General features: G+C 50.3%; 1 protein-coding gene across 7 annotated transcripts in view; it reads left to right on the forward strand.

The window, feature by feature from the left end:
• The first annotated feature begins 866 nt into the window (after window positions 1-866).
• Window positions 867-21385, forward strand: part of TNIK (TRAF2 and NCK interacting kinase) — a 133869-nt gene continuing 113350 nt past the window's right edge. For 6 of the 7 annotated variants that reach the window (XM_025153737.3, XM_015291719.4, XM_025153739.3 and 3 more), the window contains exon 1: window positions 867-975. In XM_025153737.3, coding sequence (XP_025009505.1) covers window positions 919-975 — 57 coding nt within the window. In that variant the 5' untranslated portion in view covers window positions 867-918. Of the gene's footprint in view, window positions 976-11593; window positions 19943-21385 lie in introns of those variants that run through there. The other variant, XM_046898604.1, reaches the window with a different exon arrangement.

The following is a 21385-nucleotide window of genomic DNA, read 5'->3' on the forward strand; positions in this document are numbered from 1 at the left end:
GCTGAGTCTCCTTAGCGGGGTGTGGAGGGGTTTGGGCCATTCTGGGATTGTGTAGTCTGGAGGAGGCTCAGGGGAGAACTTATCGCTCTCTACAGCACCCTGAGAGAAGGATGTGGTGAGGTGGGGGTCGGCCTCTGCTCCCAGGTAACGGTGATAGGCCGAGGGGTGACGGCCTCAAGTTGCACCAGAGGAGGTTGGCTCTGGGTGTTGGGAAACATTTCTTCTCAGAAGGAGCGGTGAGGCATGGGCACGGGCTGCCCAGGGAGCGGTGGAGTCACCGTCCCTGGAGGTTCTCAAGGAGAGGACAGATGTAGTACTTAAGGGCACAGCTTAGTGGGCAGCACTGGTGGATGACCGGACTAGATGATCTTAGAGGTCTTTTCCGACCGTAATGATCCATGACTTCTAAACGGCGGGTCTTGGCCAAATGCGACGTACTGGTGGTCGGGGTCAGTTTGGGGTGCGGATGCGACGCCTGACTCAGCCCCGGGGTGCGGCTGCCCACGGAGCCCTACGAGGCCGAGCGGCGGCACCGCGCGCGGGCCCACGCAGACAAAGGGCCGCGCGAGCCCCACGCGTGGCGCCGCCGCCCGCCCCCTGCCCGCCCCCTCCCTCCCGCCGCTGACTGACAGGCGGCCCCGGCGGCGCGCTGGGCCGGGCGGGCGGCGATGCGATGCGGCGCCGCCGCCGCCATCCCGGCGCAGCCCGCGGCGTGCCCTGCCCGCCGGCAGCCCGCGGCCGCCCCTAGCCGCCCCTAGGTGCCGCGGCGCGGGCGGAGGGGCAGGGGCGGCGGCGGCAGCTTCTCCCTCCCCGGCAGCCCCGCATGAGGGGAGGCGTTAAATAGCGCTAGCGCCGCGCCGGCCGCCACTGCCAGCTCGGTGGTGGCGGGGCCGCCTCGCCGGCGGCGGCGGAGGAAACATGGCGAGCGACTCGCCGGCGCGGAGCCTGGACGAGATCGACCTCTCGGCGCTGCGGGTGAGGAGGGCGGCAGCGGGGCGGAACGGGGCCGCGCTGCGGGCGGTGCACACGTGTGGGAGCGCCGGGCTGTGTGTGCGGACGTGCCTGCGCCTGTGTAGGTGCATGTGCGGGTAGCCCTGCGCGGGTGTAATGCGTCCGTCCGTGTGTGTGTAGAGACGGGTGTGCGCGTACCCCCGCTTCTGTACTAGCGTGCGTGTCTGTATCCGTGTCTGTACAAATGCGTGTGCCTAGATAAAGCATGTACTCGTACCCCCGTATGTATGTATGTACATGTACGTGCATGCATCCTGCACGCATGTAGATGCGGCTGTGCACACACGCACGTATATATGCGCGTGCCCCTGTGCGCACACATGTGCGGGTGTGCGTACGCCCGTGTGTACGCACGGGCACGCGGGTGTGTGTGTGTGTGTGTGCGTACGCCCGCGTGCCCCCCCCGCGCTGCCCGCCCCGCCGCCGCGGGCTGTGGGGCGCCGTGGGGCCGCTCCCCGCTGCGATTTGGGGTGGGGGCAGCGCGGTGCTCCCCCCGCCCACAGCGGGGCCGGGCAGCGCCGCGTCTCGTCGCGCTCCGTTAATCGGTGCCGTGGCCGCGCGCACGCAGGGACGCACGGCCGGGGATGCGGGATGGAGGCGGATGAGGGCTGTGGGATGCGGATGCTCGCGCTGCTTCCCACGCAGCGCCCGCTGTGCCCCCTCCTCTCTTCCCCCCTTTGAGATATCGCTGTCCTGCTGCCGTACCCTTGAAATGTCGAACGTGTCAGCCTCCACCTGTGGCCCGATGCCACCCCCAGGTCCTTTTTCCCACAAGGTTTTTTTTTTTTTTTTTTCCTTTTCCCCCTTTCCTCTTCATCCCTTTGCTCTTAGCAGCTCACCGCTGGGGATGGGAGGCTGCTTCCCTCAACCTGCTGGCACAGAGAAATAAATAAAATGAAGCAGAACCCGCTGAGGACAAGCACAAGTGTATTTTTAGAAATATTATTTGTTTCAGTGGAAAAAAAAAAGAAAAAAAGAAAAAATCTATCTTTGTTCACTTGCCCTACTTTCTTCGTAGTGAGTTTCTGGTTGATTAATAGTGCAAGTGTTTGCTCAGCAGGATGCGATGCACACCAGGCTGGGACCCCCCGCCATCCCGCAGGGAGGGGACCTGCAGTGGTCCCTTCCCTACTGGGTGGGAGGGAGCTGGAGCCGCTGGGGTTAATCGGGGGTAGCAGTGTCCTTGGGGGGGAAGGGAGGGCCCTCTGCTTCTCCCCCACCCCCATTAGCCGTGTATGTATCTATATTTAACCATCAGCGTTAGCTGTATGTGAACCAGGTCACTAGTTCCTTTTAAGACTACCCCCATGTGCTTAGCTCTTCTGTTCTTGTGGCTTTTTGATAGTGCTGTGTTCAAGATGCAGCCTGGATTTTGTTTTCATTTTATGAGGGAATCTCTACCCCTGCCTGACTGCAAGCTCCCAGGGCATGGGGACGTGAAGCCCCCCCAGCCCAGCCCCTGGCAGGGCTTCACAGGGGGGCTGCTCCTGCAGGAGGGGGATTTGGGGAGTACCATTATAAAACTGGGATTTTTAGACTCCCACTATAAGATTGGGATTGGAAAAAGTTGGCTGCATCTAGGAGGCAGCCTGCTGATGGGGAGAGAGACCTGTTATGGCACTTTCTTTTAAATTATGAGAGATGTGTTGGTTTCTAAGTGAGACAAGAATAGGGCTTTAATTTGCCAAGGAATAGATCTTCTTCTAAACTAAGCTCTTTTAGCACTTAGAATAATTGTTAAAGGTCATAAATTCAGCAGATTGGGGAAGAAGCGTGAATCATTCCGCAGAGCCTGAATCAGAAATCAATAGTAAATTTGCTGCCTGAGCACAAAACTCGGCAGCGGGGAGTAATTCCCCAAGCCTTGCAAGATGTCATTTATGGGAAGATGAGAGGAATGTCGGATTGGTGCTGTGGATGGGTCTGGGTGGGGGAGCTGCTGCTGTGTGTCTGTGCAGAGGGGTGAGGGGCGGCTGCTGGGGGTGACTCAAAGTCTAGGAGGGGGGGAGAATGATTTCTTCTTAGCAGTGGGGAGAGGAAGCTCTTGGGCTGCTTATCACCAAGTTTGAGTCACCGAGGTGTTCCAGGAGGTTGGGTTTGAAGAACAACATGCCAACGCCTATAAAGAAAAGGTGGACCTCTGCCAGCGTGCTCCATCCCTCGGGAGCAGGAAGGTGTGTGCAGGGCTGAGCGCAGAGGGGACACCAAAGCACCCATGCACTTATGCTTTGCCACATGGGTTTATGTTGGCTGTGCAACTGTGCTGGGCTGCTTCACGTGCTCACAGCCTGGAACAAAGCACCAAATTCTGATTGCAATGTATGGCCTGCTGCAGCTCAGAGCGCACCTCGGGCTAGCTCCTGCCTCCTTTGCAACATATTTCTATCAATCATGTTATCCTGTGCTCATTGCCATGGTAGCCAGGTGTCCCCGTGTCAGCACAGCGAGGGCTGCAGGGAGAAGCTCCGGCATCAGGAAGGCTCTTACAATAGAGGTCTTCGTGGTGCTGGTAATGAGCATTGTTAATGTTGCAGAAAACTGTAATTTAAAATGATGAGGCCATTGAACAGGTAGTGCTGCGTATTACACTGACAAGGGGATAAGATAAACTGCATTATAATGTTCTTTTGTCCGGGCTGGGAGGTATTTCTGCTGGTCTGCTCAGCATGGTGAATAGCCCATGGCCTGGCGTTGCTATTAGCAGAATCATGATTAATGCAGGGATTTATGCAGGTTGTTGACAGAGCAGATTTTCTTTTTTTTGGTAAGAAAATGAGAACGCATGTGAGCAGTGATGCAGCAGGCTGTGCTCCGTGGTGCTGCATGCACAGCTGAGCACCACAGGAGAGCAGGCAGAAGGACGGCACAGGCTTTTCTCTTTTCCCATTTGATTTCAGCTTGTGTCGGGGCGAATGCTGTCATCTCGTACTGAAGCCAGTGGCCTCGATCCCTCTAAAATATCCAGGTCAATAGCTTTCCCTCCACCGTGTCTGTTTGCAGCCTGGCTCCTGGCTGACATGCGGTGATGGCCACGGGCTCTGCAGCTGCAGCAGAGGATATGCTCGGGGTGCTGTGCCTGGAGCTGGCCTCTGCTTATGCTCTGCAGTGTGTGGGGGACTCAGGACAAAGATCCCCTGCTCACAGCTGCGCCTCTTACACTTGGGAACGGGCTCACCTGGGTTTGGCAGAGGGTTTCTTGCTTAAAAACAGACTTTCCAGGGGAGGAACAATTGTTTTCTTTGCGTACCTGGATGTTGATCTGTTTTGGGCTTGTTAACAAAAACCAAGGCTTTGCTATTTGCTTCTACGGAGTGCTGACCATGCACTCTCTGGAAACTGGATCCTAAAATCGCTGGTTGTTTTGGGAACGCCTGGCCTTTACTGCTCGGGTTGGGAGAGGAGACAGCGCGGAGTTAAGGAGCCGGTGGGTATTAGCTGTTACTGGGAAGAATTGGATGAAACCCAACAGTGTCACTGCTGTTCCTCTAGATGTGCTTTGTATAGAAGTGGAGCTCAGTGGCCGTTTGTTGATCATTGTCAGTGAAGATTAAAAACTCTCCTATTAAAATCAAGGCAATCAAACAAAAAAAAAGCCCCAACGTGCTGGCATTGCCCTGCGTTCAGAACTTCATCGTGTTATGGAGTATTTCAGAATCATTAAAGATTTAGGAGAAGTCCTAATGGGGTATAAGCACTGCAGCCACCACTCGGGAGCATTATCTCCGCAGCATTACGTTAAGCTGCTTCTTCCAACTCCTTTTAAAAAACCATAGCTCAACAGAATCGAGGCAGCTTTTGCAAAGGTCACCTTCTTCCTAAATAGAAAGAGGAACTAATTTTACTAGAGATGACTTCTGGAGATGAAGATTAAAGGCATCTTTATGTTGTGTTTTACATGCTACGCTACCATGCAAAGTGTGGGACCTGCGTTCAGCGAAGCGTATGTTTAGCTGGAACTCTGGAGGTTAGACCCTCTTGGAAGTTGTCCATCAGTGTAAGCTATGGGCTGTGGCTGTGCCTCCGGTCTTGGTAAATTTTGAGCCTTTTCTTTGGTTTGTTTTTAAACATAAAGCCTCAGGCTGAATAATCCCTGAAGGAATGAAAAAGCCCAGCTCTGAGCCCTGCTTCCGCACCTCGCTTCCACCCCCCCAAGCCAGCAGTGCTGGCCGTGGTGCAGTCTCTGTTTTCTGCCTGTATGTGCATATTGTGTACATGTTCATGAGAAGTTACACCAGAAATAGCTCAGCCCTCTTGGATGGCTGCTATTTTTCACCTTTTGGAGCTGTGCAGCCCAAATGTTGCTATGCTGCAGGCTCCTCCAGCTCAACTTGCTTACTCTGCCTGATCTCTGGAGATCCTCCACAACAGTGGAAATAGATGGTAAGTGTGAGGAGGTCTTTCCTTGATGTGCGGAGGTAGTTTTTATCTGCCAGTAGTAAATATAGTGGTACAGTTTATAGGGGGTGAAGGGAGAAAACCGTTTCCATTCGATCAGTATGTAAATCTCCTGAAATTAATCACTGTGCTAAGGAAGAGGTGCACTTGAAAGTCATTATTTCTGTGTTGCCAGGTCACACATAAGCTGCTGTCACACCCCAGGCCTGAACTCTGAGCTGCTCCCTGCAAACGAGGCCTGACTGCCTCTAATGCACCCACAGCCACTGTGCACCCATTGTTATATACATCAGCACAAGCCTGTGCCTCAGCCATGTGAGCAAGGACACAGTATTGATCCCTGCCTGATTTCTTCCTGCCTATTACACAGATGGGGAGAATCCTGCCGGTTCTCCTGTGCATGCCCCATGGAGAAGCTAACGTTAGGCACGAGTGTGTGGGGCATGGAAGGAGCAGCAGCAGCCATGGGATGCGGTGTGGGGGTGTGAAGGGTGAGGCTCTGAGCCTTGGCTGTGCAGTTGGTTTCCCACCCAGCTGGCTGCAGTCTGTCACAGCTCCATTAAATAAGGGTTGCTGTCCCCTCTCCCTGTCCCCTGTTGTCACTTTGAACAGCAGCGGTGCATTGGCACCAAGGGGCTGCCTGCTCAGTTCTCACGAAAACAAGTGATATAAAATAGGTTTGGCGTTCTGCGTGTAAATGGCTTATGATTTCTAACAGGATTACCTAACAAACACAATCATGCAAAAATGAGGACCCCTCCTCTGCCCACATTCCCTCTCTGTGCTCTTTTGAGATGAACCCGTTGTGGGGCCATGTGACTGCATCCCATGGGATGAGGATGCTCAGCATGTCGGGGGCAGTCCTGGGGCACTCGCTCTTGTTACTGGGAGGAGAAGCAAAACAGGCAAGGTTGGGTAACATCGATAAGAAGTTTAATCAGACCTCAGTTACAGCTCTCTGCACGCCTGATTTTATTTTGTCGTGGCAAATGCTTTGAGAGCGCAGAGAGCCATTTTCCCTTTGATCTAGAATGTTGCTTTTCAATGTTAGTTTTCTGTGGTGCGTGCCAGAAGTTCAAGGTTCTGTATTGGCAGTAAAATATAGGTGATTGTAATCAGGCAGCCGGTGCCGAGGAATCCAGTTGTGCCTTGTGATGCTGAGAACCAGCATTTCCTCCTGCAGTAGGTGAGCAAACAGCCTTCACCGCCCCATGCTCAGCTGATGAATTGCTGTGAATGCACCAGGAGCTGTGCACTTTGTTCTGCTGCTGATAGCCAGCTCTGCTACAGAAAGCCTATCAGATATTAATGGCTTCGTGCAAACGCCACCCTCTTGCCATTAAGTGAGACCGGATTGCTTCATGCAGTCCCGTCCTTCCCCCATACAGACTGTGGTGGCCTGTGTCAGGTGCAGGGCTCGCTGTGAGCTGCTCTGCTGAGTAAAGCCTGAGCAGCCCTGGTGTAACATCCTCTCCGTTTTAGTGCTGCCACTGCAGTGAGGGTGGGCGGATGTGTTTCTGTTTGTGTGAGCGCACGTGTGGTTTTCAGCTCCGGAGTGCATGAAACCTTTTGTTACAGTTATTGCTTGCTTCCTTCAGCAGTGTCATTTCAGAGTACAGAAAGAGATAAATTGTTTAGCTCTGCTGAAAACAACACTTTCCAGAAGCCAAGGGTATTGCAAAGGATATATATTCCTTTATAAGCTACCAATGAATCCCGAATTCCATTTCGGTGGCTGACACTTCCCCCTCGTTCCCCCGCCTTTTAAAAATTCTCTTTGCTCCTAATTTTGAAACTCAGCAGGAAAAAGCCTACTGCCAGCTGAGTCATGTGCTTGGTGCATGACAGAAGCGACTGTTTGGGACCATGCCCTTAATCTGCTGGATGGAGCCTGTAGGATGCATTTGAGGCAGCAGAGCCTTTGCCGAGGAAGAGATTGCACAGCTTGAATGTAATAAAATGTGCCTAATAACTGCTGTAGCATGTTACAGAAATACAAGAGATCAAAGCTTCGGAGGCATTTATTTTCATAATTTGTGGGTCAGATCCTTGCAGGACTAATTGGGTGCTGTTTGATGTCCAGGCAGCAATAGAAATCTTGCTGTAAATCAGCATAGATTTGCCTTTTCCTTTCTCTTCTGTACAAAAGCATAAAAGCTTAATATGATTTTGAGATAAACTGGCAAAAGAGAAGTTGCAGATCTCCTTCCTGTCTTGCTGCCATGCTTCTAAGAAGTATTGCACCGTGGGCCACGTGGCCGATACAGCAAACCACTCAGATCACGTGTACCTGGCACACAGACCTTTAAAACAGCCCCGGATTTCCAGATCAGATCTGTGCATTTATAGTTGATATCGATGGCAGAAGTTTATGATGTTTGAAATGTGGTATATATGGTTTTAGCTTGCACAGGCGGATTGAGAATGAGTGTGGAGCTGAGTTCTGGGGGCCAAAAGCAGCCACGTTTTGGGTGAAGGAAGGGGCATGGGAAAAGGAGGAGGGATCTGTGGAGAAGAAATGGTTTAAAAAGTCACCGTTTCTACTAAAGCAAGGGAAATAAATTAGCTGCCAATCTTTCTTCTGTGGAGGCTGGCTGGTGCTGAAGGCTAGCAGGTTACCCTGGAGCCACAGGTATCCCTGTGCAGCTTGGTGATGGATGAGATGAGTGACTCTTCCTGTTTCCTACCATGCAATGAGAAAAGCAGAGAGGAAGGCACAGACCTTCTGGGAGTGCTGCTCGTGTGCAGTCAAGGATGCTGTTCCCGTTGCTTTTGGGTGTTGTTTCATTTGCCATGAATCTGAACTTGCCTGTGAAGGCTGGCTGGAAAAGAAGGGCACTGCACTCGAACCTCTCTGTGTTGCATTTTCTCCTCCTCTAAGGGTGTGCCAAGGAGGGCTTCTTTTGTGTGTCTTTAGATTCCTCCATTTGGGTGCATCTAGAAATATGGATGTGCAAAAAATGGATGTGCTTTGAACTAAAAACAGAGGCCAAGGCAAGAAAATTAAAAGGGCTTTAAATGCATTTTCTGGCCATGCAGACAGGCTGTCTTTGCTGCAATAAATCTTCAGTGTTCATGTATTGATTAGCCTCAGTAAATACTGTGATGACTCTGTCCTTCCTATTTCTATTCTGCGGGGATTGGTGTATTAGTATGTTTCAAGAGGCTGTAATAGCTAAATGGGATTCCAGTAGTGAGAGCGGTTTTCAGATGGTTTCCGAAGTGAATTTCAGCCACTGTGACAATCCCCGCTCCCTGTTAGTATGTTTGGCTGCTATAAACATCAACACAGAGTGCTGTGCTGGTGACTGGGCTGATAATGGCTGTGTTTTCTAATGGACAAAACTGTGTTTTCTGAGCCAAGTGCCCTGGAGTGGTCATGCCCATCCCTGGAAGGGATGCTGAGGGATCTCTGCTGTCCTCTCCTAATTTGGTGGTTGGGGAGCTCTGTCTCCACAAGACACCTGCCGGCCTCTAAATTCAGTACTGGAAATGCTCTACCATGAGTTGTATAAATTTGCTCAATGCTCTCATTGAAATGTGGGGCTGCCTAGCTAACTGTAGTCTGAAAAGGACTCCTTTTCTACCAGTTCGGCTCATAGCTTGTAGTAGCTTCTTACTAGTCACGTGTAGATGGGCATAGTTCAGAGTGGCTTTGTTTGCTGTGCTTTGCCCCTTCTCTTGGATGCACTGACGTGGTGTGGCTGCCCAGTGGTGATTGTGTTTGAGCTCTGGACCAGCCCTGGGTTCTTGGAAAATCGACATTATAAAGTAGAAAAAGCAAGAAGGTGGAAGCAACAGGGACCTGTTAACACCAGATGGGCAGCGCTGGGTGGAGAGATGGAGAACTGCTCGCTGTAGGCATTCTGTGCCGTAGCTGAAAACACATCTGCATGCCCAGTTTTTGTGACTGTACTGCAGTGGAATAGCTCCTCCAGACATAGGTTGGGCCATGAGGTGAAAACCCAAGCTTCTCACGAGGCAGTGGATGGGAAGGTAGGAGAGAGCAGATGTAAAATTAGCATAACAATATACCTTTAGTTCAACTTGAAGGAAATAATTGAGGAATCGCTGTCGCTTATGATGATGACCTCTGCTGAGATGACTCACAGTGCAGTGTAATATGAGTCACTTGTTAATGGTGGCCTGTTAAAGGAGAAAGTGCCAAATCCCGGTAACTTATTTGTTGTGTGTTATAAAAGCCAGGGCGAGTGTTGAGGATATTGCTGCTTAAAAATTGCTGACGCTTATTGCTCCAAATAACCTTTACAGGACTCTTGGGGACCCTGACATGAAAAGGCAAAGGCCCTGAGGAGGAACACTACTCTCACTTCTGTTTTAAAGAGCCTTCTGCCTTCCCTGCCTCCTGCGTGAGTGCAGCGTTGTCACAGGGTGGGAGCCATGGCCGCCTCTGTAAAGTCTGGCTGGCGAGGGCTTGGCCTGGGGTTGGAGGTCTGGAGGGCAGGCCGGCAGCATGGCCAAGGCGTGACAGTGGATTGGAACAAAATCCACCACCACGAGGATGACAGGAAGCCAAGGGACGACCTGTGGTTGCGTCCTCGCCTGCAGCCAGGGCTTTGATGGGTGCAGTGTCCCTGTAAACTCATCTCTGACGTCTGCCGAGAGGGTGCAGGATGTTTATGGCTGTGAACGATCTGGAGTGCTGCAGTAGCAATTGACTGAGTACGTGCCTGTTAATCATCTACTAGGCGACTTAAATGGTTCTACATGTTGGACTGTTGCTTTTCCTCAATAAAGGAGGTTTTATGATCCACAGAAGAAAGAGAGAGCCTGACTGTAAGGCTCCTGGGCAGGAGCTCACCAAGAAGCCATGAGTGGCTGAGGGCCTGGGCACAGCTCTGGAGGTCATGCAGGCTCTGCCCTGTCCTCTTCATGGGCTGGGGGCACCTTGTTCCTCACAGAGGACTTCTGTTGGATGTTTTTTTTCCCCCAAGCTTTCATTTCTAATAAACCTGCTGATCTCCTGTCCCACACTTCTGCCACCTGCTTTGCAGTCTCTCTTGCCCTCTGCACCAGGCTGCTGGAGCAGCTCCTGCTGGTCTTACCGCAGATAGGGAGGTGGTGGTGAAGGGCTGTGGAGGACGGCTGAGGCCTTGAGACGGGAAGGGCTGGGCCTGAAGGAGGAAATCTTTGTACCCAGGGGTTGCCATCAAGGCAGTCTGAATATTTAGAAGCAGCCAAAGGGCACTGAATATGCGAGTGGTTGTGTTGCAGAAAACTGTGGTACAGTGCCTTAGCAACAGAACTGCCTGGTAGAAGGAGGAGCGTTTCATTATGAAAAGAAGCTGGCAATGCAGTGGGACCCAGGGCTACCTATAAACATTCCTTTTGTCTTACTCCTTTGAGAGCAGGCATCCTCTTCTTTACCAAAGCCCCACCATTAGCCCACTGGTTCTGCTGCTCTTGGGAGCAGTCATGCCTCTCTTACCGTCCTTGTCAACCTCAGTGTCAGAAGGACGTTCAGTCTGTTCACATCTGGGGCTGGTAATGGTCAGATGGGCCGAGCTCCCCCCCACTGCACTTTAAAACTGCTGGCCAGACTCACTGGCGTGTATACAGAGTTGCTTCAAAGGGAGGGATGCCTTGTAGGTAGGTAGACTATCACGTCACCTGCCCCCATAAATGAAAATGGAGCAGTGTGGTGAATGAAGGAGATGTGGCACATGCTCAAAGCCAGAGTCACTTTGCCTAGAGCCTTGCACATGAAGTTGTGGTTTTACTGTTGCCATTTTATGTGATCTCTTCCATGCAGTTGGTTTAAAGCAAAGTGCTTGCATGAGTGCTGGCCAGCAGAGAAAGTGTCCTCGGGAGAAGATGCAAGAGCCCTGCTCATTATCAGAACCAAGAAACACTGCTCCGAGCTAATCTGGCCGCCTAAAAATAGCAGTAGTAGTAGGGGGAGGGATTGTCTTCTGTGTGCATTTGCCCTTGATTTTCCTGACATTTTGCTGCTCTATATTATGTGTTTGGTGGGGGAGACTGTGTGTCCTGGTCACACTGGAGCAATTCACGTGAGCACGTGCTCATGTCAAAAAGCACTGGGGAGGAAGGCCTAGAAGCTTGTTCAGGGTTTAGTAGCTAACTCTCTGCAGTTGTATTTGGGTTTATTTCCTTATTCTCCTGCCCCTATCAGGTTCATAGACTCTCTTGGTGTGATCTCGAAGCCCCACCAGGAGTGGAGCTGGAAGCAAGGCTGTGGGGTGGGCCAGACCCTGGGTGCAGCAAGGTGATGGGAGCAGGGTCATCCATCGTGTGTGCACCTCACCAGGTCCCTCCTCAGCTGGAGGCTGCAGCATCAGCTTTGCAGATAAAAATAAAAAATAACAAATATATCACTCATAAAATATAATTGCTCCGTAACTGTTATTGAGCATTTAAAGCCCAGGTTTCATAATAGCCTTGTGATATCTGCATTTACGTTCTTTTTTGGTATTATGCAAGCAGCTCACCTTGTGATTATGAAATACTGAAATGTGCTTTCTAATACTCTCTGTTTCTCAACAAGTCCATAAAACCTCTTCTGCTTTCCATTAATTATGGAACAATAAGACATTTTTCTTGTCTCTTAAAAGGAGTTTAGCCCTCTCCTTATGTTTTTTCCAAGTTCTGCTCCTTGGAGACGGTGCTGATCCATGCAGTTGGACTGGAGCAAACATACCTCCTGTCCTTTGCTGTGCTGTACACCACTTGGATCCGTCTTGGAGCAGAGGTCTTACTGCACTGGGGCAGTCCCAGCTCGTGCAGTGCTGTTGCTGGCACTGGTGCCGGTGGTGTGATCTGCTTTCATTGTTAGCTGAGGCAAGAGGGAAAAGTGGGAAGGGGGCAGGATGGGGTGACTTCCTTTCCTCCCTGGAAGATCTGAAATATTACCTTGCTTGATAGTTGTTTTCCAAATAGAAGCTTCTGTTAATAGCAGAAGAAGCTTTTTCCCAGAAGGGCTGGGAGAGCCCCACAAAGGCTGTGGCACTGGGGCAGAGCAGAGCAGGACCTGCTGTGTAAGTGAGGCCCTGTGTGCTGCTCTTCGACCGTGGGAACATGCTGGGTCTGCATTTACCTCATCTCCACGTCCAGCTGTTGTGGGATAGTTGTGGTGGTTTTTTTTTTCCTTTCTTTTTTTTCTTTGCTTTCCTGTAGATAATAGGAATGTAAAGTTCTCCCAAGGCACAGATGAGGAATGCAATGCCTGAGCACACTGAAGAGGGTGAATTCAGCTCAGCGGCCAGTGCTGCTGCTCTCCTCTTTCATACTTGGATTTAAACGCATCCGGAGATGCATAACTCTTTGCAGATGCTAATGAGGAGTTTACAGATAAGATCCCCTGTGAGGAAAGGAATGCTCAGATAGTCTTACAGCATGGGAAATCAAGGTGAGGGTTCAGGCGTCTTGTCTGCATTCACTGCAGGCGCTGCGGCCGTGGCAGAGTTGGGAGTAGAAGTCAAACCTTCTGGCCTCTCAACCTGTGCTTTGCTCATTAAACTGTGCTCTCCTAAGATTAGATAAGGTGTGCTTTCAGTGCTAACAAAGCTTGATGAGCAAATTCCTTTCAATAAAGGCTTTTGTTGTACATTTGTCAACACAGAATGAGGTTTGGGACACCAGGGAAGGGAAGTAACTTGCGGTTGTCAATTTTCAGGAAGGAAATCAATCAGATGAGTGAGGAGATAACCAGCAGGTTATGAATTTATGACTGAGGTCGGTGCACCAAGACAGGCAGCCACCAGTTGTGCAGGGAAATGGAAGTCCAGTGTTGTGACTGGTCCTCAGCGATGGGGATGGGCCTCTTCATCTCCTCCTGTCTTAGAGTAGCTGATGTGGGATACTCACGATGCAGTCCTGGTGTGGGCAACCTGCCACCGTTTTTAGTATCACTCACAATCTGGAGCTCTGACGAAATGTGGCACAGGGGTTTGCCAGGGCCCTCAATTGATGCTGTTGGTAACAGGGTTTTGCCTCAATATCGGGTTTCTGGTGGATCCATTTGCAGAGATCTAATGTAATTTTCTTACAGCGTGAACTGTGCTAGCTTGGTGCTTGCTGTCACCCAGACCCAGAGCAACAATTCAGTCCTGGCTTCAAGGTGCTTTCAGTGTGTGCAAACACTGGAAGCTGGACTGGTGTCCCAGCAGAATGAAATACTCCTTTCCAATACATCAGGCCTTCAGAGAAGAGAAGGATTACAAGGGCATCTTGATCTCACGGTAATTTGTCTTTGTAGCTGTAGCCTGGGGCTGTGCAGCAGTCTGGAGCTGAGGTTTGCTAGGTCAGGTGAAGTGACATGGGTAGGCCTGCAGACAGCTCTGCTGGGATTTAGGGCGGCCCTGCAGAGCGTGGGGTCATGGTTCAGCTGAACAAGTCTCCAGCAGTCCCTCATCTGTCTCCAGGGACTGCAGGCAAAGAGAAAACCATCCCAGGCTTGGGTACATGGAGAGCAGTTTGTGGGCTCAAGGATGGAACGGATAGAGTGGCGTGAAAGGTGCAGGGATGGTGTCTTGGGCACTAATGTAGATGAGATATTTTGGAGCTTGTTTTGCTTCCTGAGGTGGAGCGTGTTGCTGCTTCTGCTCTTGCGTGGATTTGATCTCTGGTTATGCACACCCTTATCTGGCTCTGTGACCATTAGTTCTTCATCTTGCCCTCGTGGAAAGCTGTGAATTGTTTCATCTGATAAGACTTTTCTTATCAGCTCTGACGTTTATTATGTAGTCTTAGAGTTTTTCTAGGAGCTGTGAAAGAGAGGATGGAGCCTGGGAATTGGAGTTAAAAAGTTGTTCCTCTTTGCGCAGGCTGATGAGATTTAAACAGAAAGTATGAATCTCTCCATTTGTCAAGCCAGTTCTCCATTGTGTATCATGTCTAGCAAAAAGCCCATCTTCCAAGACTTGCTTTCCTTCCTTACTTTGTGCGATGTCATCAGAATGTTCCTTCTGGCCTTTAAACCTGCTACCCTGCTTGTGAGATACCCAAAAACGCTCAGGCTGAGTTTGCACTGCTGTCCATGGGCTGCACTCTTTCCATGAGGCTCTGGTCTTGTTGTGCTTGGAAGGGCGTAGAGCCTTCTTGAGCATCCTGGTTTCTCCTTACGGTAGGCAGGTGAATGACTTTGGTGCTGCTTATTGGAGCCAGCTGAGGAGAGGTCCCCGCTCGCTCTCCTTGCTTGGCACGTTGTGCCGGCTGGGCTCCGGTCTGAATAACAGGAAATCATCATGACTAACGTTGTGCTGGTAGAAAAATTAATAGAGGTGAGTAATAGCACAAGATACATGGAAATCAACATTTCTCTCCTTGGAGGCTGTAGATGTAATCCGCTTAATATTCTGTGGAACACAAGATTAATTTTCTTCAGGATAATATATGTGAGAGCTTTTCTTTGGAGTGCGCTAGCAGAGGCATTGCTGCATTGCTGTAGCTGAGGGCAGGGAGTCAGAGGGGGAAGGATGCTGGCTGCTTGTGGAGGAGCCAGGGATGGTGTAGGCTTGCTAGAGGAGATCCAACCCATCTCTCCACTTCACTCCTGAGCACCTGGGCGCAGGGCCGGTGCCTGCATGAGATGAAATGAGAACAGCCCCAGCCCTGCACTTGTCCTCCTCTGCAGCATACCTGTGCTGTGGTTTGTGCTCGCTGAGCTTTGCAGAGGTTCCTTTAAAGCAATGATGAACCAAAACCCCTGCTCTTCTTCTTTCACGGGATGGAAAGAATGCAGCCACTTGCCAAGCCTAAAGAGGAGTAGATATAGCAGAGATAAATAAATCAAACTGATTTATTTTAAGTTGATTAATCTGATGTGTTTGTATTTTTCTAAAATAAAATCCAGCCCTGGAGGTTTTAGCAAATCAAATAACAACAATGGCAATTAATTTAGCAGCAGTTACAAATGGTTCCCATCCCTGCACCGCGTGACTCATATCGCTGTGTATGGGCCAAATCCTGCTTGGGGCTGTGCAGTTCCCCCTTTGTGCTGTGGGGTGGGAGCTGCAGGCTGGGCACATGGTGCCTGCAGGAGGGCTTGGCTGCTGCTGGCTGCCTTTGTGCCGTTGGAAGCCCAACCGCTATGCACCTCCCCGTTCTGTTTTCCTACTTTGTGCAGGTCTTCAGCAGGCTGCCACCTGTGGTCTTGCAGGGCTTGCTTTCCTGATGTGTGTGTTGTGCTGATGGTTCCAGTCTGCTTGTGCGAGCTGATAAGGCTGGAGTCCTAGCAAAGAGCGTGTTGCTAGCAGAGGACGGATAACGTCATATCTTGCTGCAGGGAGCAGAGCAAGCAGAGCTCTGAAGCCAGGGAGGTGTCATGGGGCTGCAGTTTGAAGGGAGCTGAACGGATCCCATGAAGCAAGAGGTTGGGTGCACAGAGCGTCACGGCGACCTGCAGAGCAAAACCAGAACCGCTTCCTCGAGTGCTTGAGAAGGGTCCCTCTGTTTCGCCTTGGGTGAAGCACTGCTGTGGTACACATCACACCAACTAAGCTACGTAATCCCTGCCCTCGGCTGGGACATTGAGACTTAAAGGCAGCTCCCTAAATTTACCCAGGTGTTTTACAATGCAAGCCACCAAGAAGCAAGGCGTACAGAAGTTTTGCTATGGGCTGTACTTTATGACCTGGCAAAAAATTATCGCAGCTCATTTCAGCGAGTGTGGATTGTCTCTGACCTGGAGCAGTTCTTCTGGCATGCAGCTGCCAGGATCTTGCTTTTTCTGCTGGAGGACCTTTCGCTTCCCCCCGTGTGAGTGAAGGACTGTCAGGATCCAACCTTCTAGTTTGGAGTCTGGCTTTCCTCAAGGCAGCCTGTGAAATGTAGGAGAAGGGTGCGAAGTCTTCCCTCCCCCTTCCCCATACCTTGTTTGCTCTTGGGTGAGAAAGATGTTTCCTGATACAAGACACAGAAATGAACATACACTTCAATTTTATATAGGTATTTTTTGTAGCTTTGCTTTGTCAAGACAATTCTATGGACAATGTATTCATAATGCATATTTTTGGGAGCTTGTTGGGTATAGTTGTGTTTTTTACGGTCTGTTGGCTGCACCTTGCAGACTTCTGCAACTGGTGGAACGCTGACTAATTTGATGTGATTTGCTCCCTGCATTGCCCTTTTTTGAAGCTATCGCTGCTGGAGGGTTACCTGATCCCCTCCTGCTCACCAGCCCTCACAGAGCCAAACATGAGGAGCTGATGCAAAGTGACGGCTGGGAGCAAACTCTTGGGAAAGCACGAGAGCAGCAGCTATCTCCATCACCAGGTGATGGGTGAAGACTGGGCTGGTGTGCCAGCTTTGTCTGAATGCAGCAATGAGGTGAAGTTTTCCAGACACGTGTGCAGGGACTTGGCCTTATTTTGAACAAAATGTTAAAAGGACAGTGGCCATCATTTTGGGGTGTCCCTGGTTGGGTGTGAACAGGTGGTGCTCCACCTGTGGTTGCAGCACGTGGAGGACGAGCGGTCCATCCATGTCTCTCTCAGGTCTAATGTTTACTTCATGCTCCCAGTACCTCCAAAAGGTGTTAAGAGTTTGATTTTTTTTCTTTTTTCTTTTTTTTTTTCCTTGCTTCTAAATGCCTGTTTGGAAGCAAAGTGTTCTTCCACCCTTAGGTGTTTTTCTGGCCATCGCTCTGGCTGCGAGGAAGGAGCAAGGCTGCCTTCCTTGATGAAGGCAGTCAGACACCTGAGCTTGGCAGCTTCCACTGAAGGCTGCAGAGGCTGCAGTGTCCATCTTGGAAAGGTGCACCCGGCAGTGAGCTGTCACCCCTACAGGCATCCACAGGCCAAACCACGAACGTGTCCTGCGGTGTGGGACGCTGAGTTTTTTGCCTGCATGTTAGAGAGGGCTCTCTGCTTTTGGAGCTGAGCTTGGCAGTGACCTTGCTTTCAGAGCATGCCTCCAGGAGTGGTATGTGAAGAGGCTGTAGTTGCTGGAGCAGCTGCTCTGATAAGTAATTAAACCAGCTCCTCTGAGAACCCATAAACCTTTGACTGCATTTTCTAGTAGGTAGCAATATCAGCTTGATGCAAACATTTGCTGGCAGAGGAGAGACTTTATTTCTCAGAGAGACAAGATCTAAACATTTAGGAATACTATCCTATTGGTCTGCAATGGCAGATGAGTGACTTCCAGTGTGGAGAGTGTCCAGCTGCTGCGCTCTAATTGATGTCTTGCGTCCTGAGAAGAGTGGCACAATGCTAGTAGTGACTTAGATCTTCTGGGGACTATAGATATGATTTATAATTGGCTCTGTATCTTTTTAGAGACACTGAGCTTAACCAAGCCTTTTATATATTGTCCTGTTGAGGTTGTGTGCTTGAATTAGATGTACGCTGAAGTGGCTGGCTGTGCTGGGGCCGTATTCATCTGATGCGGGGCTCATTCAGCACTATTGCTTTTGCTGGTCCTTCTGCACTGATTGACTACCAGCTCTTCTAGGTGAGCAGCCTTCTGTGAAATGGAAGAAGTGTTGATCGTGACTGCAAGTGATTGTGGAGGCCTTCCTGGGGATCTCTGGGATGTGCCGTATGACTTTTACAATGTATGATTTCATCTTAAGTTTGGGGAAGTCAACCTTTTAAATGAGGGGCGAGCAGAAATGCCTCAGTCAGAAGAACTCTGATTTTTTTTTTTGTGTGGGCAAGTGCTGGTCTGTAAGCAGGGAATGTAGCAGAGGTCAATATATTACAGCTTCAGTGGTTCGGCCCCAGTGGGACTGAACAGAGGGGTATGCGTGTGTATTTTCCTGTCCTTTCTTCAGTGGGGTTGTTGGTTATGCTTGTGGCTGGTAGCTACAAGTTCACACGTGCATCTTCAGTTGAACAGATAGCAGCTGGAGTAACCCAGCTTTACTGATTGAAAAGCCCAGTGTGGTCGTTAGCTCTTACTTGATTCCACTTTTGCCAGCTATTGGCCAGTCTTAGCATTTTGGAAGGGGAGGAGGTGCACAGGTAGTGGCTGGTGCTAAGCAAGAAGCTGGGGAAAGGAATGTGGGGGAGCTGGGGAGGGGGAGGGGGGGATTTAAATGGGCAAAGTCCCAAAGTGACTCTCAATGAGGGCTGGAGGATGGGCTCCCTGTGAGATGCTGAAGAGGAACGGTTCAAACAGATTTGTTAATAGGCTTCTCTCAGCTGTCAAGTGGAGAAATCTTTCTCCTGTTAATGGCTTAGCCTTGACAACAGTTTTTCTTATGCTCTATAGGAATGTTGTTTCTTGACTAACATCTTCATTTAAGATGTGGAGCTGGGTGTTTGGGGGTGAGGGAGGACAAACTACTTCTTCAGAATGAAAACAAAACCCTCAGCAAGCTCCTTATTACTCTTCCAAGTGGAGCAGCTTGTATTGCTTGAGTAGGCAGGCGGTGCAGTGGTAGATGGCATTGATGATAGCTTGTTTTGTGAGGCTCTGGATGGGTGGGCGAAGGAGGGGAAAAGTACCAAAGCTAGGAGAAGACGTGAGACTAAGCAATCTCTGAGAGGACTGAATAGCACCTAGTAGTCCAGTATGGCTCTGCTTAAATACAAACACTTGGGTTATAACCAAAGGAAAATAGCTTAGAAATACCTGTGCAGCCTGTTGGGGTTTTTTTTTGCACTGATTTTACTGTTGTGCAGGCTTAAAGGTATGCTGTGCAATGGGAAGTGTTCAAAGCTCAGAAGGGTAATGTGCCCAGCCTTTTTTTCTATAGCTTGATCAATATTTTGTTGCCTTGGCCTTTGCCATCCTGCTTTGCTTGCTGTTGTCTGCAGCTATATTAGCAATCCTCTCCTGGCTCGTGCAGTCCATCTTTGTATTACTCACAGGGTTGTTAACGAGAAGAGCCTTGGAGATGGAGACAACTGGTTTATTATTAAAAAGCAACTGTGTCTTCAAGTGCTCTTCAAAGCTCTCAATTTTCCTCTAAACTGCGTGCCATTTGGGGTAGCTTCCCTAAGGGGAGCGGGACCTTGTTCTGTCAAATCATACTAGTGCTTCAATTCCTGCTGTAGAAGCCAACATAAAAAGTATGGTAAAAGGAGCGAGTTAATGTGTTTTCAGAGGGAATAGCAGCCGACTTCTTGGAGCTTGAGATTTCTCAGGTCTTAATGCTTGGGAGATGTGTATGGCCTCCAACAACTTTGCTGCCTTGAAGTGTGGCTTCCCAGAGCGTGGCCCAGCCGGGACATTTGGCCTTGGGAAGTAAAATCTGGGCAGGTGTTTAGTATGGGGGGGTGAGAACTTGTTCTTTTGTTTCTTGTCCTCACTACTCATGGCGATGTTTTTGCCTAATCAGAAATACATTACCCGTATGACGATTTCACGTATCAAATTGCATCGCTGAAGGGCTTTTCTGGCTCTCGTGCATTCCTGGGAAAGTGTTTTCTCATACTGTAAATTAACAAGCTTCCTCCCCTGGTTTGGAGCCCAGTGGGGTCAGAAGCAGTGATGTTCACCAGGTGGCTGTGGTGGTGCTTCCCAGGGCTGAAATGACTCCTTGTGACGGTGGGACTTGTCTGAGCACAGACACCTGCTCACAGAAGGAGCTCCCCGGTCTTGAGGGGCGGTAAGCAAGCTGCTTTATAAACCTGTCTTTGGATCCTGAATGTGCTTGATCAGTTTAATAGCATCTCCTGCTGAGGGTGTTTTATTAGGGAGCTGTAAGGCAGAGGCTCAGAGCATTGTGCTGTTTGGGAATGTCAGTTGCACGGGCTTTATTTGTAGTGGAGATGAAAAACCTCTCCTAGTGCCACAGAGCTGCTGCAGCTACCCGGTGCCTGGGGACGCCCATCACGCACTGACCCGTAACGCTGTGCTGCTTTCCATGGCACCGAGTGTTGTTCTTCTCTAGGGTTATAACATTTGCTTAATGACTGGTTATCTCCGTGATTTTTGGCTGGAAGTTGTCATTAGCTGTTCAGAATTGGGGGAATAAGTGCACAATGATTACAGAGGCTCTGATCTCTCATTTTCCTTCCTGTGCCTTCGCAGCAATAGAAGTTTAATTGGCATGCCCCTCGATTTCCCCCCCAACCCCCCCCCAGCATCTCTCCACTGTTTCCTCATATAACCCGCTCTGTTAAATACCTTCAGTGTGTGCTGGAGGGGAGAAAAGTGAGGCTCCTATGAGGAGAAGGAGCAACCTGGGTATACAGCCTGCACAGAAACGCTTCCATCCCTCCTCTCATGTTTGTGGCAGCATTTAGGAACAGATCACGGGCGATCTGCTAACTCCATCTCATCTCATCTCCAGGTGAACCCTGCAGTCCTTAGCTGCCTCCTCGTGCAAAGTGTTTGGCTCCTTTGCATACGGGGCTGGTTGGAACGTGAAGGTGTAGGCAGAGCTGAGCTGCCTCATGCAGTCCTGCAGGTCTGTGCTGCGCTGAGCGGAGCCATTTTAACGAGGCAGCGCTCCTGCTGCGAGCCCAGCTGCTGCTTGCTTCAGCCGATAAGTGCTTCAAAAAGGATGTGCATGCTGGTGCCGGAGTTTGGATGTGTTCTGCTTTATCATCTCTGTGCAGAAGTCCCTTTTCTGGCAATGCAACAGTTTTAAATACACAGTTTATTGGAATACAGTGAACGTTTTTCCGTGGTATTTACTGGAGATGATTGTGCTCTTGCCTCGCTTTGTGTCTCGCTCCGTTCTGCCACATAGATCTTGATATCAGCTACTTTTATGGGAGTTAGCTCAGGAGAATTCCCCTCTGGAACACTTCATCCTGTCCTGGTGCAGCTGCAGCAGCAGAGCCAGATGTGACACGGGAGGGTTTGGGTGTCAGCCTGCCCTACCCAGAGCTCTGCAGCGCCTGCACCATAAGTGCTGCTATGTGACTATTTCCTTTCCCACTGCAGCTGAGACATTTGGGCTGGGCCCTCTGTTGCCTTGAAGAGCCTGAGGACTGAGCTCGCACGGGGAGGGGATGTGCGGCTTTACCAGCACAATGCCAGGCAGCAGCGTTTCTGTTTGCAGTGCTTTGAATGAGAGTGCTCTGTTGTGCAGAGCACCTGT

Source organism: Gallus gallus, chromosome 9 (genome assembly GCF_016699485.2).
Source record: "Gallus gallus isolate bGalGal1 chromosome 9, bGalGal1.mat.broiler.GRCg7b, whole genome shotgun sequence".
Classification (NCBI taxonomy): domain Eukaryota; kingdom Metazoa; phylum Chordata; class Aves; order Galliformes; family Phasianidae; genus Gallus; species Gallus gallus.